Here is a 14,863-nt window from a genome sequence, read left to right as displayed (position 1 = left end):
TAATTAAGACAAAAACGACAACACAACTCCTCTGGTGATGTGCGTGAGTGAGTGTCACAATATCCAACCTCCTTCACGCTGGAATCTCACTTTCAAGGTTCCTAACTTCATCCACGTGGCATACTTTCGACATTATTCTGACACGTGGCACACTTTCCACATTATTCTGCCACGTTATGGTTCCACCCCACATAACGGCTCTCTTTTCTCTTTTCTTTCTTGTCCTCATTAATTCTACAACCAACTTGTCAATTTCATTTCTTTTCTTATCTTTGCATCTCATGATACTCTCTTTCTCTCTTAAGAATTAATTAATTTGATTTTGATCGTGTTTTCAACTTCATACAAGCATCATAGTGAAGGTTTGTAATTAAAGCATAATTGGATGGAAGTACCAGTAGGGTTCTTGGCTAAGCTTTGGAGCTTTATATCATTTCTTCCTTTCTTCTTCTTGCTCTTCATCCTTGGCCTTCTCAAAGGTCTACTATAGTCTACTAGTATTTCTTTATCAACCCTTTTCTTTATAGTGTATGTTTTTCAACCCCTCCACTTATTTTGTCTCAGTTGTCTTGTATGATTGGTAAAAGCAACATTCTTTGTATGAAAATAGTGAAACCTTTGGAAACTGAACCAAGAACCCTTGTGTTTGAACAATTTTAAGACATATTTGCGCCATATTTGTACTATGTGACAAGGTGTAGCATACTAAATTTGTACATATCACGAAGTAGCAGTATGTGCAGTGTAATTTGTAGAGGCTAATGAAGGATTTAAACCCTTAGGGGTCGTTTAATTAAAAAACAAATTACACTGAGATAAGTTATGGTGGGATTAATTACGTTGAGATAAATTATACTGGGATTAGTTATGCTGGAGTTATTTTTTATTGACTGTTTGATATGTTATACTAAAAATATTATACATTGGATAATTTCTAAAAAGAAAAGTTTTAGGATAACTTATTTTAGAAAAGGTTTAGGATAACTTATTCCATCCTATGATAGGTATAAGTTATTCAGCACTATTTTTAGTCTTTGATAACTTATCCCATGATTACTAATCAAATAAGGGATAAGAAATTGCTAAATTCTTATCTCAAGACTATTTATGTTTATCCTTCATTCCTTCATACCAAACGACCCCTTAAGATTTAATCTTTAAGGTTCTAGCACTAAATTATTTTGTGAAATTTTCGTTTAGAATTTGATATTTGTTGAAAGCTTAATTGATTTTCCGTACAGACATGTATATATGCTTTGGTGTAGAAAATATTGTACATGCACCTTTGCAGCTGTCTTAATTTCTTTTTTTTGGACCACTCTCACTTTACACTCTTTAAGTCTTATGTCTTGTTTGTTGTATTCACTTGTCACGCTTTTGAAGTATGACTAGCAACATTGACAAGATGGACGAGGATATATATTTGTAAGAGCATAAATTAAATGTTGTGGATATTGACAAGTTTGATATTTGTCTGGACAGGATTAATAATTGGCCCGATTGTGACAGTCATCATATCAGTAGGGAATTCAGCAGTTGTAATTGGACTATGGCCAGCACATTTTATCTGGACCTACTACTGTGTTGCAAAGTATGTGTTTTCTTGCCAATAGTCTTGTTGTATTTAAGTATCATAGTACAAAATGCTCTTATTTGTGTATCTGATATGGTACTTTTTGGCTTTTGTGCTATTTGTTTGACATTTCAGAACCAAAAGGCTTGGATGGGCATTGAAGATTGCACTACTGGTTTCATTGCCAGTTCCTCTTATTATTTGGCCCCTTATAGCCATTATTGGGAGCGTTCTTGGTGGGATAGGTTACGGTTTTTTCGCTCCTTTGATTGCAACTTTTGAGGCTATTGGAGAGAATATCACTTGCAAGGTCTACCACTGCTTTCTGGTGAGTCTCAGTCTCTCCGCAAACTATTGTCTGTTTATCTAATGTTAAGTTGTCTAAGCTCCATTTTCGAACGAGACATCAACCCTTTTAGTTAAGGGATTGGTTATTTCATTTTCTAGATATACTGAACATTTGTCATGAGTTTTTGTTTGCTGGCTTCATAATTAATCACTCATGCTTTATCTGGTCACCGGATTGGCAAAGCCAAGTTTCCAAGTCATATATTTATTTAGTTTTCTTATTGATATTGCTCCCTGGTCAAGTAGCCTGCATTCCTTAAATCTGCCTCTAGGCATCCAAGTGTTCGAGTGACCCTTTTCACTAGCTTTTGTAGCCTGCTATGATGTTCAAGTTGATCAAGTACTTCTCTTTTATTTTTTTCCCTTAAAAATAAAAGGGAGAAAAGATTTGCTTATATAACCTTCCTTTGTCTTGCTTTTGTAGTTGCTTCCTGTTTCTTTATGAATTTCTGGCAAGTTTGTTTATGTTTTGCTTTATATTGTGCCGATTTTTGTAATTGATCACTTATTTGTAGTTTGAGTTAATTGCTCATGTTAAAAGTTCAAAGACTTCTAGTTCTTCAATAGGATAATATGTGCATGAAATTTACTGATTAAGAGAACATGTATATACATGTGTGTGTGTGTGTAATCTATAAGCTACAGAGTTTGGTCGTCTAACTATGAGCATTCCTGCAAGTTCCTTCTGTTTATTCAAAGGTAAATGGGTCTTTTACACAGTGTTATCAAAGGCGCGCTTTAAGCGCGCTTAAGCCCTGAAGCGAGGCTCAAACATGTTGAGCGCTTCGCCTCGCTTTATGTGCGCTTCAGTGTCGTCATCAAGGCTCTAAGACATACTTTTCCTTGCCAATGAGCCTCTCTTGATGAGGTGGCACTAGATGATTGATATTTCACTTTATGGTAATATTTTTACAATCTCTCTGTCCACATATTTGTTATTCATACTTATTATTATTAATCTTGGGATAAACATACATATATCTGTATTTTTGCACAATTGCGCTTTGCGCTTAAAGGCCCGACTGACCTTAGAGCTTTTTTGCGCTTTTTCGCTTTTGATAACACTGCTTTTACATGCCAAAGATTATAGTTGATAAAATTATCAGGATGGTTGTATTTCCACTCTTAAAGGGAGCTGCACAGTAGTTCGGGATTTTACAGACTTTTGCTTCCCAACTGACCTTAGAGCTTTTTTGCGCTTTTTCGCTTTTGATAACAATGCTTTTACATGCCAAATATTATAGTTGATAAAATTATCAGGATGGTTGTATTTCCACTCTTAAAGGGAGCTGCACAGTAGTACGGGATTTTACAGACTTTTGCTTCCACTCATACTTTTCTTACATGGACGAGCTTTCTGAGGAAATGCATCCAGATGAAAAACCTATAGAAGTGAAGTGAGTGATATCTGAATCCTCTTTTTCTTTAAAAAGCACTGGGCACAGATGGTAGATTGCAGAGTACCATATTTTCATTATCGTTCTGTGTCCTTAGGTTGTCAAAGCTGCCAAGTTGCATTTTGGTTTCACTGCTTGCAATTCCAGTGGATGTGCCGTTTATTACAGCTCTTGCTCTTTGGAAGAGCCCATTCATGCTGTTCAGAGGCTGGAAGAGGCTACTAGAAGACTTAATTGGAAGGGAGGGCCCATTTCTGGAGACTGTTTGTGTTCCTTTTGCTGGCCTTGCAATCTTTTTGTGGCCTTTAGCTGTTGTCGGATCTGTGATAGCATCCTTCTTTTCAAGTTTTGCTCTCGCACTTTACAGTGGGGTTGTGGTCCATCAGGTCTATTTGCTCTCCTTCATCCTATTCCTCCGTTTTTTTTACTATATAATCATATGAGCCGGCTTTGAAGTTTGAAAGGCACTAAGTCTCGTGTAGCACGTTGTCTGATTCTTACTGGAATGGCACGAGTTTTGCTAGGAAGACTCATTTCGCATGGGACTTGCATACATCCTAGCAGCCGTTTCCATATTTGACGAATACACAAACGACCTACTTGACATGAGGGAAGGGTCATGCTTCTCAAGGTATTGCGTGTATAGTATAGTCGGTCACCTTTAGTTCATGACAATATGGTAGAATAACTTGATATAACTTGTTGATGATGCTGTCAATGATGTTGATTCTCTGATTCTTCCCGGCAGCCAGGCCTCGATATCGAAGAAATATGAACTCCTCTGGAGGCCTTGACAGTAAGAAATCAATTGAGCAGAAGATTGAAAAAGAAGGATCACGCAACTTGAAGCTTGTTTCGCATGGATCAAAAACCCTGAAACAGACTATCCAACAATATACACCCATGCAGGTAAATAGAAAGGGATAATTACGTTTTTGGACCGCCCAAAACAATAATAGCCAGCAAATGTATAGATTTTATATATTAAGTACATATATACATATATTATACTTATGGTATACACAAAATACACATAAATATACATAATCAGTGTATAGATTTTGTATATTTTGGCTAGTGCCCATATTAATTTCGGCCGACAGGCCAAAAATGAAAAAAATCCCTAAAAGACCATATGTGTAATGACTTCACCAACTTAAGTTCTTTGATGTTTTGAAGCTAAATGTAAGTCTGTGGTAGGTATGGGGTTGGCTCTTTAAATCCTGTGAGGTCAATGGAAGAATACTCCTACGTGAAGGCCTGATAGACGTCAAAGATATTGAGGAATGTATTGTGAAGGGGGACTGTAAGAAGCTAGGCATCAAATTACCTGCTTGGTCCATTCTACAGTGTCTGCTTGCATCTGCAAAATCGGACTCTCCGGGCCTGATAATTTGTATGTCTTTTCTCAGGCTCGCCTTTTCTCTTCCTCATCTTTCGCCTGTGTATTACCTTTAGGAAGAAGTGATGTCTTTTATGCTATGTACAGCTGATGAAGTGGAATTGACAAAGTCTAACTGGCCAAAGGATAAAGTATGTGAGTGGTTCCTTGGGCCACTCTTAGTCATGAAGGAGCAAATAAAAAAGCTACAGTTGACAGAAGATGAAGAAAGTAGCCTGAGGAAATTGGTAATGGTGTGCAAAAATGAAAGAACGGAGGAATGGGATAACACGGGATTTCCATCCACCGATGCTGTGAGGAGAGCACAATTGCAAGCTGTAATTAGGAGGTAAATCCATATTTATGAATGCTTTACGGACTTATAATATTTTTCAAACATAAGTAACTTTTTCTTGATCTCATTCATGGTGCATTTAGCCAGAGTCCATAATGTCCGTTTGCATATTTAGGTGGACATGTGTCCACTTCATATTTTGCTATTAAGCAAGAGAACACAGGCTTTCGGGTCTATCTTCATATACTGAACTTAGGCCTGTTTGACCATAGACATTTCAGTATTTGCAGTATTTTCAAATGCTGGCTTGATCGTCAATTTTGTAGGGTATTTCAAGCGAAATAATGATTCTCACATGTTCAAACACAACTTTTAGTGTCCAGATACCCGTCGTGTTCTTTTTTTCAAAATCAACCAAATATGGTCTGAACACCTAGTGTTTGAATGCTAGAATCACTCACACTGTCCTTTTAACTGGGAAACTTAATACTCCATTTCTAATATTATCTTGAAACTTAGAATGAGGATTAAACTATATTTTTATGCACCAACAGGTTGCAGGGGATTGTTGGTTCTTTATCTCGGGTACCGACATTCAGAAGGCGCTTCAAGAATTTGGTGAAGGTATTGTATTTAGAAGCAATCCAGATTGGTCTTGTGGCTGATACTGATGGTGGAAGCTCAAAAGCTGGAAATGGATGGCGACAACGTTCAAAGGGGGACAAGAAAAATAGAAATGAGGGAGAACAAAGTGAGCAAAGCAGCCGAGATGGTGATAGTATTGTTTGATTGTTTCTTTAGGTATAATGTCCTCATTGCTGGTCCATGTAAAATGTGTAGTACTTATGTATTTACTAAGCAGCTTCAGCTTTAATTGTGTACATTTGATTATTGAGTAGGCTTCTTTTTGTTTTAGCTTCTCTTTTCGGGTGTAGTAAGCATGGTAGAAGCAGTTTAGTTATTATGTTAGTAGTTTCTAATGCTGCGACAGAACATATTTTCTTGACGAATTTCCCTGCAAAATACAAGCAGTAGGTGTGCGATTTGCGTCTTTTTCTTTCCCACACTTCACTACTGTGCACAGGAGAATAGAACTGCAACCAAGGATATCCACTTACAATCATAACCCCAACGGATGGTCATTCACTTCCAGTTGACTTGCTAAAGTCATAAAGTGATTTTTGTAACAAAGCATTTGTGAATTAGCCCGAAATGGTGTTGCATTTCGAGCAAGTTCTAATGCGGATCCAGACCGAGCCATATATTTATTGGATAGCGCTTGTTGACATTGGTGAATTTTTTGGGCGTGTTTTTATAATGATAGATCTCATTAGTCATCACAGACCAGACCGGTGGTTTGGCATTAACCTAAAGTGCTGTTGTTGGTGCTTACATTTTGCAGTTTCGTTGAGGATCTGTCTATATATATATTTTTTTTCCTTCTGAAGAATGTGGTGCATTTTTAGTAACAACTAAGCAGGAGCGATCAGGTTCAATATGCATAAATGAGGCATAGGGGCGTCCAAAGGATCATTAAAATTGACCGGACCAATTGAACGTTAATCCAATGAATTCTTAGATTTTTAAACAGAGATCACAAGTCTGTCATCTAATGATGTCACTGTTTGGAGCACTAATTGTAGCAAATTTGGAAACCGAGAGTGACCTATCACATAGCACCTTTCTGAATGCAAGTGTCTTTACCCCTTGGCGTACCTTATTCACCACATATAAGAATAAAGTTCCTTTCTTCTATTGTTATGAGCTTGTTTTAATGTTCCACCAACGTCTTCTTTCAGTAAAACTGTGTTCTTTTATAAGCTGGCTCCTTTCCTCTGCTTCTATCAGCTTGTCTTGATGTTTCGCCTCTAGCTGCCTTCTTAATGTACACATTGGCGGTAAATGAACAAATAAAATTGGTGGCCTGTCATTTTTGCAGAAGTTTTTGAATAGATATTTTAACGATATTAATACTTTATTAAATTTTTTAATCATTCACATCTATTCAGATTTTTTATTGTAACAACAATAAATAAAAAAAGGTACGCGCATTTAAGAGTCGTTTGGTCGTTGGTTAGAAAGTGAATTACTCATGTATTAAAATCAACATAACTAGTATGCTTAGTAGCATTTTAGTTGTTATGCATAAAATCTATTACATCAAGTACAAATACAATGCTTGTTTGGTTATAAATTTTCATTCCCACATGACTAATACGTGTATTAATTATGAAAGAATTTGTGTGATATTCTATGTAGGGTAGAGATGAAATAACTATTAATACATGAATAACTAAATCCTACGTAACTAATTCATATATATAATTAGTCCCTACATTACTAAGAAATAAATTTAAGGATTGAAATTCGAATAATTAAAACTAATACTTGAGGCATAAACTTTGAATAACTAATGCTCTTCCAGCCAAATACTAGAAAGAGGAAAATTTCTACTAGTATAAAGAGGCGAAGTAGGGCATTGCATTGGATTACATAAAGAAGAAAATGAAGGTAGGCCCAAAAGTAATACTCCTCTTCAAAGATCCATCCGGCACCGCCATCTTCCAATCCCTTCAACCTAACCCTAATTCCAACCTTCAAACCCGGTAAGCACCCCCACCCCCCTCTTCTCCCCCCCTGCCCCCTATTAATACACTATTTTCTCATACAAAATCATTTCCATTGCAGACGAGAAGAATCTCTTGATTTATCCTTACAACGGTACGGAATTAAAGACCAAAAGGTGTCAATCGAATTCGTTCATTTTCTCGATGGCTCAAATCCCGAGGTACCTGGAAACTGTTTGGAACTTTCTTGTTCGTTTTTCAGTGGTTTGGATTTCCTTTCATTTTAGGTCATTGGTTATGAAAACAAGTGATGCAAAGTGAGATTTGGGTTATTCATACCAAGCTCATAGTATTTAGTTGTATGTTTCAGATACTAAGGGTGTGTTAATATTTTCTCGGAAAATAAGTCATCTTTCTACTCATTTTCTTGCGTTTGGTACGCAAGTTAGAAAATGTTATTTTAAGTGCATTTTCATATATTCGAAGCAAAATAGTATGAGTTTTTTCAATTAGGGTAGGCAGGTAGGAGGTGGGTTGGGGATGCGTTGGTGTGTTTTTATTGATCCGAAAAATGTTTTCCCTCAAAATTTTAAGGAAAACATTTTCCAAGATATTTAGTGCAACCTAGCAAGGGAAAATAGGAAAACATATCGTCATACCAAATACACCCTAAACCGTAGCATTTCTTCCATACCTGTGCTACATATTTTGCTTTTGGGGATTATAGACAGAGGTTTGATGTTTTTCCTTTTCTTAGGTGTCGGTGTTGCTTCTGGAAAACTACGAGCCTCCAACACTTGCTTGTGCTCTCAATGAAGTTCTGACATTGTTAGTAGGAGATGGGTTGTCAAATATGCCCACTATCGTGGTCCCTTTTGTTGTGGCTGCAACAAAGCTTAAGATGGGAAATAGAACTTCCGTTGCAGTTGAAAATAACTCAGTTTATGGGTTGCAAGTAGGTGCCTCTAATGGCCTTACTAAAGCTTTGGCCGCGAATTTGCAAAGCCCACCACAGTCGTTGCAGATTTTCAACGAACAGTTGGCGTGCTTACTTCAGTTGGTTCGAGTTTTGAAGGTGCCTACTTTTGTTGTAATTGGCAAAAAAGGTCAAAATTTGCATCATAAGACTTCAGAAGAGGAACTTCAGGTACATTGTAATTGTTCATATGCTTGTTCATTAAATGGTTGATTGGAACTTCAGGTACATTATAAATGTTTATATGCTTGTTCATTAAATGGTTGATTGGAACTTCAGGTACATTATAAATGTTTATATGCTTGTTCATTAAATGGTTGATTTTCATGCTTTGGACATTGGAGCAGCTTCCCTGTGGTGTTATCTAATTTTGGACATTATAGTATTGTGGGCTTCTTAGTTTCCTAGCTAAATTTTAAGATGTAGTCCTGATCCAAAATGTAGTCTTTTGAACAATTTATTCAGGGAAAAAAGTTGTTATTTCTGCATTTGTTTTAAAATGAATTGGAAGGGGAAGGGAGAAAAGCTCTTTAAATAGAGTAAATAGCTCCAGTGTAGTTTCTATTGTTATATCCTATTGCAGCTGGCCGAGCTGAGTGGCTTATGTATTGCCACGCAGTAAGTTATTACAGCTGCAAAATCAAACCCAAGTGGCAAAAAAACCAGCTCTTGATTGCTTAAATTCACGCAGATCAAGATAGACAAAGCCATAAATTGTCGTTGGTTGAATATAATCAACTTTTAATTCTGTTAACATATTGTTGCATTTTCCGTGACAACAGAAAAAATAACTTGATTAAAGAATTTACTACTGAAAAGTGAAAACAGACTGAAGAAAGCACCTTAAAGTTGACTTTGATATGTCCGATTGCAGCTGGCCGAGCTGAATGGCTTATGTATGCTGGGCAGTAAGTTAATACAGCTGCAAAAATCAACTGGAATGGCAAAAAAAACAGCTCTTGGTTGCTTTAGTTCAAGCAGATCAAGATAGACAAAGCCATATATTGTCTTTGGTTAAATATAATCAAAATTTGAAGTCTTGTATCACGTTAATGTTATTATTTCCTTGTCTATGAGCTGAAAACAGACTGAAAGAAAGCTCTTTAAATAAAATAATTCAGCTCTCGTTTAGTTAACTTTGATATATCCTATCGCAGCTGGCCGAGCTGAATGGCTTATGTATGCCAGGCAGTAAGTTAATACAGCTGCTAAATCTAACCTGAGTGGCAAAAAAACCAGCTCTTGGTTGCTTGAGTTCAAGCAGATCAAGATTGACAAAGCCATATATTGTCTTTGGTTAATATATAACCTGACTAGGCAAAAGTACGATGTAAAATTCTTTCCTGTGTTCATTTCTTTTTTATTAAGAAAAAACTTGTGCCTGATAAAGCAATTAATCGTACATGCTACTTGTGCCTGACTAGGTAAAACATAGGAAACAATTAATTGCCTAGTCAGACACAAGTAAGATGTAGGAAAAAGCATTACATTTACTTTTGCACAGGCAGACACAAGTAAGATGTAGGAAACAATTAATTGCCTTCTCAAACACAAGTTTGTTCTTTTCTCTTTTTATGCAGAAGTGAAAGTATGCCTACGGCATAAGTTGTTTAAAATTCTCCAGGTCGCCGTCTGACTTATACTTAAGTTTTGCCTTGTCAGGCACAAGTTTGTTATACTTGCCCTCGAAATCTCTTGATGGCTAATGCTAATCATGTTTTTTAATATTATTAATGAAGGATGTAGGAAACAATTAATTGCCTTATCAGGCACAAGTTTTTAAGGAAAGAATTTGACATCTTACTTTTGCCTAGTCAGGTTAACGTTATTATTTCCTTTTCTATGACAAGAAACAAAAAAAAAAAAGAGATAGGGTCAAAAACACACCCTAACTATCATTTTTTTTAGTTTCATACCTAAACTATCATAAGGTTGAGAAAACTACCTAAACTATCACTATCTAGTTTGCAAAACACACCTGAACTAAATGTGTGCACTCACTCTTCAAAAGGCAAGTGAAGTTGAAATTTTCTCAAAAACATTGTCCACACTATGGTGGCACCTACATGGAAATTGAAAAATAATATTTTTTATAAAAAAAACTGTATATTTTTTTTTTTGAAAAACTGCATTTTTTTTAAAAATCAGCATTTTAAAAAAATAAAAATAAAATCTGGATTTAAAAAAAATGATTTAAAAAATGGAAAAGTTGTTTTTTTTTTAAAAATGTGAAAACTAAATAATCAGTTTTCTTATTTTTTTTTTTTAAAATAACTTTTCTATTTTTTAAACTATTTTTTTTATTTTCTATAATTTTTGATATTTATTTACAAAAAATATTATTTTCAGTTTGTTTTTTTAAAAAAATAGGTTTTTTTTTTAATTTTCATGTAGGTGCCATTGTGACATTATTTATCCACGTGGACAACACTTGGCAACATTTTTATATAAAATAGAGAGTGTAGATCACATGCCATTCAAGAATAATTTGAGGTGTGTTTTGCAAACTAGATAGTGATAGTTTAGGTAGTTTTCTTAACCTTATGATAGTTTAGGTATGAAACTAAAAAAAAAGTGATAGTTGGGGTGTGTTTTTGACCCTTGTCTCAAAAAATAACTTAAGGTCTGTACTGCTGAAAACAGACAGAAAGAAAGCACTTTAAATAGAATAAGTTAGCCGCAGTTAAGCACATTAAGAGCCTGTTTGGATGGGCTTATGCCTATAAGCTGTTTGCAGCTTATAAGCTAAAAAAAAATAAGTTGGGGTAGTCTAACTTATTTTTTTTGGCTTATAAGCTATTTTCAGCTTATAAGCTGCTTTAGATAAGCTAAGTCAAATGGGCTCAATTATTTTTTTGAGCTTATTTTAAGCACAAAATGACTTTAAGCTGGCCAACCAAACACTCAAAAAAGCTGAAAACAGCTTATAAGCAACTTATAAGCCAATCCAAACGGGCTCTAAATAGAATAAATTAGCCCTCATGCAGTTAACTTTGATATATCCTATCGCAGCTGGCCGAGCTGAATGGCTTATGTATGCCAGGCAGTAAGTTGATACAGCTGCAAAATCAAACCCGAGTGGCAAAAAAACCAGCTCTTGATTGCTTGAGTTCAAGCAGATCAAGATAGTTGAAGCCATACATCGACTTTTAAGTCTTATAGAGTAATATTAACACCATTATTTCCCCTTTCCTCTGACAAGTAACAGAAAAATAAATTAAGTTGATTAAGGAATGAGCTTGTGAAAATAGGACTTGTGGATGCAACTCTACATTTTGAAAACTGGTAATTGCTGTGAATGTGTCTTGAGCAACCAACATTGTGGTTCCTGGCATTTGATTGATGTAGTTAATAGAGCTATCAACTTGAATATTATGCCATTTATCCTCCAAAGTTCTCAAACCGGAAGGACGCATCTACGTCTACCTGTCTTTAATTTGATTAATTTCTGATCTACGTCAAGCATTTTCTTGGGATACTCTATAATCATTTCTCTATCTCAGTAGAGGGGCTCGATAGAGTTAGCAGTTACTTCTCCTCCCAGCTTACTTATCCAAATAAAAAAAAGGATTAAAAAAAGAAAAGAAATTATACTAATACAGATCTCACTTTCTAACTTCCAGGTGATACATGAGATAGGACAGCATTTGGCTAGCTTCTCATCTCTTAGTTTCTCGGGAAAAAAGATAGCATGGGATGCAGCAAAGTCTTCAAGAGAAACTCAAGAGCCTTGGCGTGCATTATATGGTTGAATTTTCTTGCTGGCTACAATCAGCGGCTATTCATCTAACATGGAGTGTTGTTGGTTTCAATATGCTCCTAGCAGACCGTGGGTAAGCACAATCGTGTCTGGTGTATTGACCCCGAGAGACATCAATTATTCTATGAGGCGGATGAACTTGATTGATTGCATTCACCTTTTCTTATGATTTGCACAATCGTGTCTGGTATATTGACCCAGAGAGACATCAATTATTCTGTGAGGCTGATGAACTTGATTGCATTCACTTTTTCTTATGATTTGATCCTGTATGCTTACTAAAGTGTGTCTAAACAAAATGTAAAGCTTCTCTCTTCCGAGATCTGCCTGCTATTTTACTACTGATAATCCATTCTCAGTTTTCTTTTCTTGCATATCTTTTTTTTTTTTGGTGAAATAGATACTACTGATATATTAATATCTACAGAAAAACGACATAATTGTTATGGCATTTTTGCCATCAAATTGTTCCAGGAAAACATCCCGCCCAGGATCATTACTTAAAAAAACTTGTCTTTGATGCAAAATGCCGTAGATATCAGCCAAAACAGTACTATTAACAAAAACAGGAGGCGTAGACAAAGTTAGAGGCCCATCAAAAAGCTGTTGTTTTTCACCCTCCTTTGCCAGTTCTTTCTTGCATATCATGTGTTGCAAGAAATAATGATTACATCAGCAATAATCATTCTTCGTTTTCTGTGTATGTTCTCTGTTGCAGCTCGGAACCAAATGCATAAATTATTGGAGTCTATGGTGTTCCCCTTAATATTGTCATTATCAGCTGAACCACTGTTCTATAGTAGAGTACTATGATTCTTCATGGTTAATGCCAGACCAAGTCATATCCCACAATTGAAAAGTTAATAAGAAAATGCATCCTTCAATATCTGTTCCATAATGGCCAACGGGCGGGTGGAGGAAATTTGTGCCATTATAAGGTACAGTAATCTTTTACTCCATCCGTCCCAAAATAAGTGTCACATTAGCTAAATTTTTTGTTTCATAATAAATGTCACCTTAGGATACTAGCATATATTGACTAGTTTTTTTCCCTCTTTGTCCTTGGATAAAAAATGACAAGTTTCTTTATTCAAGGTCAAACGTTAGATTAACAATGTCAAATTTTGGGTTTCACGTGAAATGAAAGTTTTGGCTATGGAAGATAGGATTAGTAAGAGGCAAAAGAAGTAGTAGTACTCTAAATGATGATGGTTGGATTTCCAATGTAAAAAGATGAACTACTTATGCATGCTCTAATCATCAAGAAGAGAATATTTTTTTTACATAAGGGTAATTTGATAAATTTTACACTTTATCATTGGTTTCTTAATATGCGTGTTTTTGGCTAAGGTGACACTTATTATGAGACGGTGGAAGTATTCTACAGTATGACATAGATGACCTTGTCAATATCCCGAATTCTAACCATACAAGTATTTGAGTGTGAATCAGTAAGCACTTGGAGCTACTATTGTTCAGCCTATTTTCGGATTTTACAGAAAGATAAGAATAGGATTTTACAGAAAGATAAGAAATCAGGCTGAAAGAATGAAGATTTTTTTGTAATATAAAAGAGATCACATTTATGAATAGCTCTTTGAATTTGATAATATAAGTCATTAGTGAATTTTCTGACCAAATAATTACTGTTATAATTATCGTAATAAAAATGTTATAGTTCTTTGATGTCTTATCTTAAAATATATTCTTCAACTATAACACTAACAATTCTTCCTTTATATAATTAAATTCTCAAAATTGACCGTTTTTTCCAAAAAAATAAATAAATAAAGGGAAAAGGGTCAAATTTACACTTGTACTTTGAACTAAGGGGCAAATTTAACCCTAATACTTTAAACTTTTCACCTCGACTCTTACCGTTATCAAACTTTGCAAAAATAGCTCCAGCCCTAAGCCACCTGAGCAGCCAGTCAGTCAGCATGCCATGTCAGAATGTCATGGAAACTTTATTATTAGGTTAAACTTCCCTAAGAATTCCACGATTTCAACAAAAAAGTAGTTTCAATATGTGCACATAACAAACACCGTGAGCACAACTTTATGAGAAAAAAGCAATAGAGTTAATATAATACATACCTACGGATTTTGGATCGTAGTGGGTGTTACACCCTCTCTCTTTCCTTCTTCATAAGCTTAAAATAAAATTATTCAGATCCAATAAATTCACGCACCGATCAACTTGGAAAAAAAAACAACAAATCTAAAGTCACTAAAAATGAAATATAACAAAAAAGGGGAAAAAGAAACATCAGAAACTCTTACTCTAAGCACATTTATTATTCAACTTCAGTAATTCAATTAGAAAAGTCTCCTACAAAGATCAAGAATACAACATTTCCAACTAAAATTAATAAATGTAGGAAAAAATATATAAAAGAGTGATAACAATTGATATTCTAATTATAAGCATTTTTAGTTGAAAAAGGTCTCAACTACATATTTGAAACACAAAATCTATCTAAAACTTTCTAGTTGGAAAAGGTCTCAAATAGATATCTTAAACACAAAATCTATATGTAAAATCAAGTGAAAAAAGGGCAGATAA

The 14,863-nt window shown here is 35.2% G+C and overlaps 2 protein-coding genes across 2 annotated transcripts; both read left to right on the top strand.

Annotated features, from left to right (window-relative positions):
* Positions 1–234: 234 nt before the first annotated feature.
* Positions 235–6,045, top strand: LOC132617232 (uncharacterized membrane protein At3g27390). The gene is made up of 10 exons (XM_060332191.1): positions 235–479; positions 1,483–1,591; positions 1,709–1,901; positions 3,182–3,318; positions 3,416–3,704; positions 3,843–3,949; positions 4,071–4,227; positions 4,519–4,714; positions 4,808–5,048; positions 5,549–6,045. The coding sequence occupies exons 1-10, from the start codon at positions 386–388 to the stop codon at positions 5,781–5,783; spliced, it is 1,758 nt and encodes a 585-aa protein (XP_060188174.1). The 5' UTR covers positions 235–385; the 3' UTR covers positions 5,784–6,045.
* Positions 6,046–7,436: 1,391 nt separating this feature from the next.
* On the top strand, positions 7,437–12,671 carry LOC132617282 (uncharacterized). The gene is made up of 4 exons (XM_060332252.1): positions 7,437–7,600; positions 7,683–7,782; positions 8,319–8,708; positions 12,161–12,671. The coding sequence occupies exons 1-4, from the start codon at positions 7,500–7,502 to the stop codon at positions 12,287–12,289; spliced, it is 720 nt and encodes a 239-aa protein (XP_060188235.1). The 5' UTR covers positions 7,437–7,499; the 3' UTR covers positions 12,290–12,671.
* The last annotated feature ends 2,192 nt before the right edge of the window (positions 12,672–14,863 follow it).

This window comes from Lycium barbarum, chromosome 11, assembly GCF_019175385.1.
Source record: "Lycium barbarum isolate Lr01 chromosome 11, ASM1917538v2, whole genome shotgun sequence".
In the NCBI taxonomy this organism is placed as follows: Eukaryota; Viridiplantae; Streptophyta; class Magnoliopsida; order Solanales; family Solanaceae; genus Lycium; species Lycium barbarum.
The sequence above is the reverse complement of the archived record's forward strand: the minus strand, read 5'-3'. Positions and strand labels throughout refer to the sequence as shown.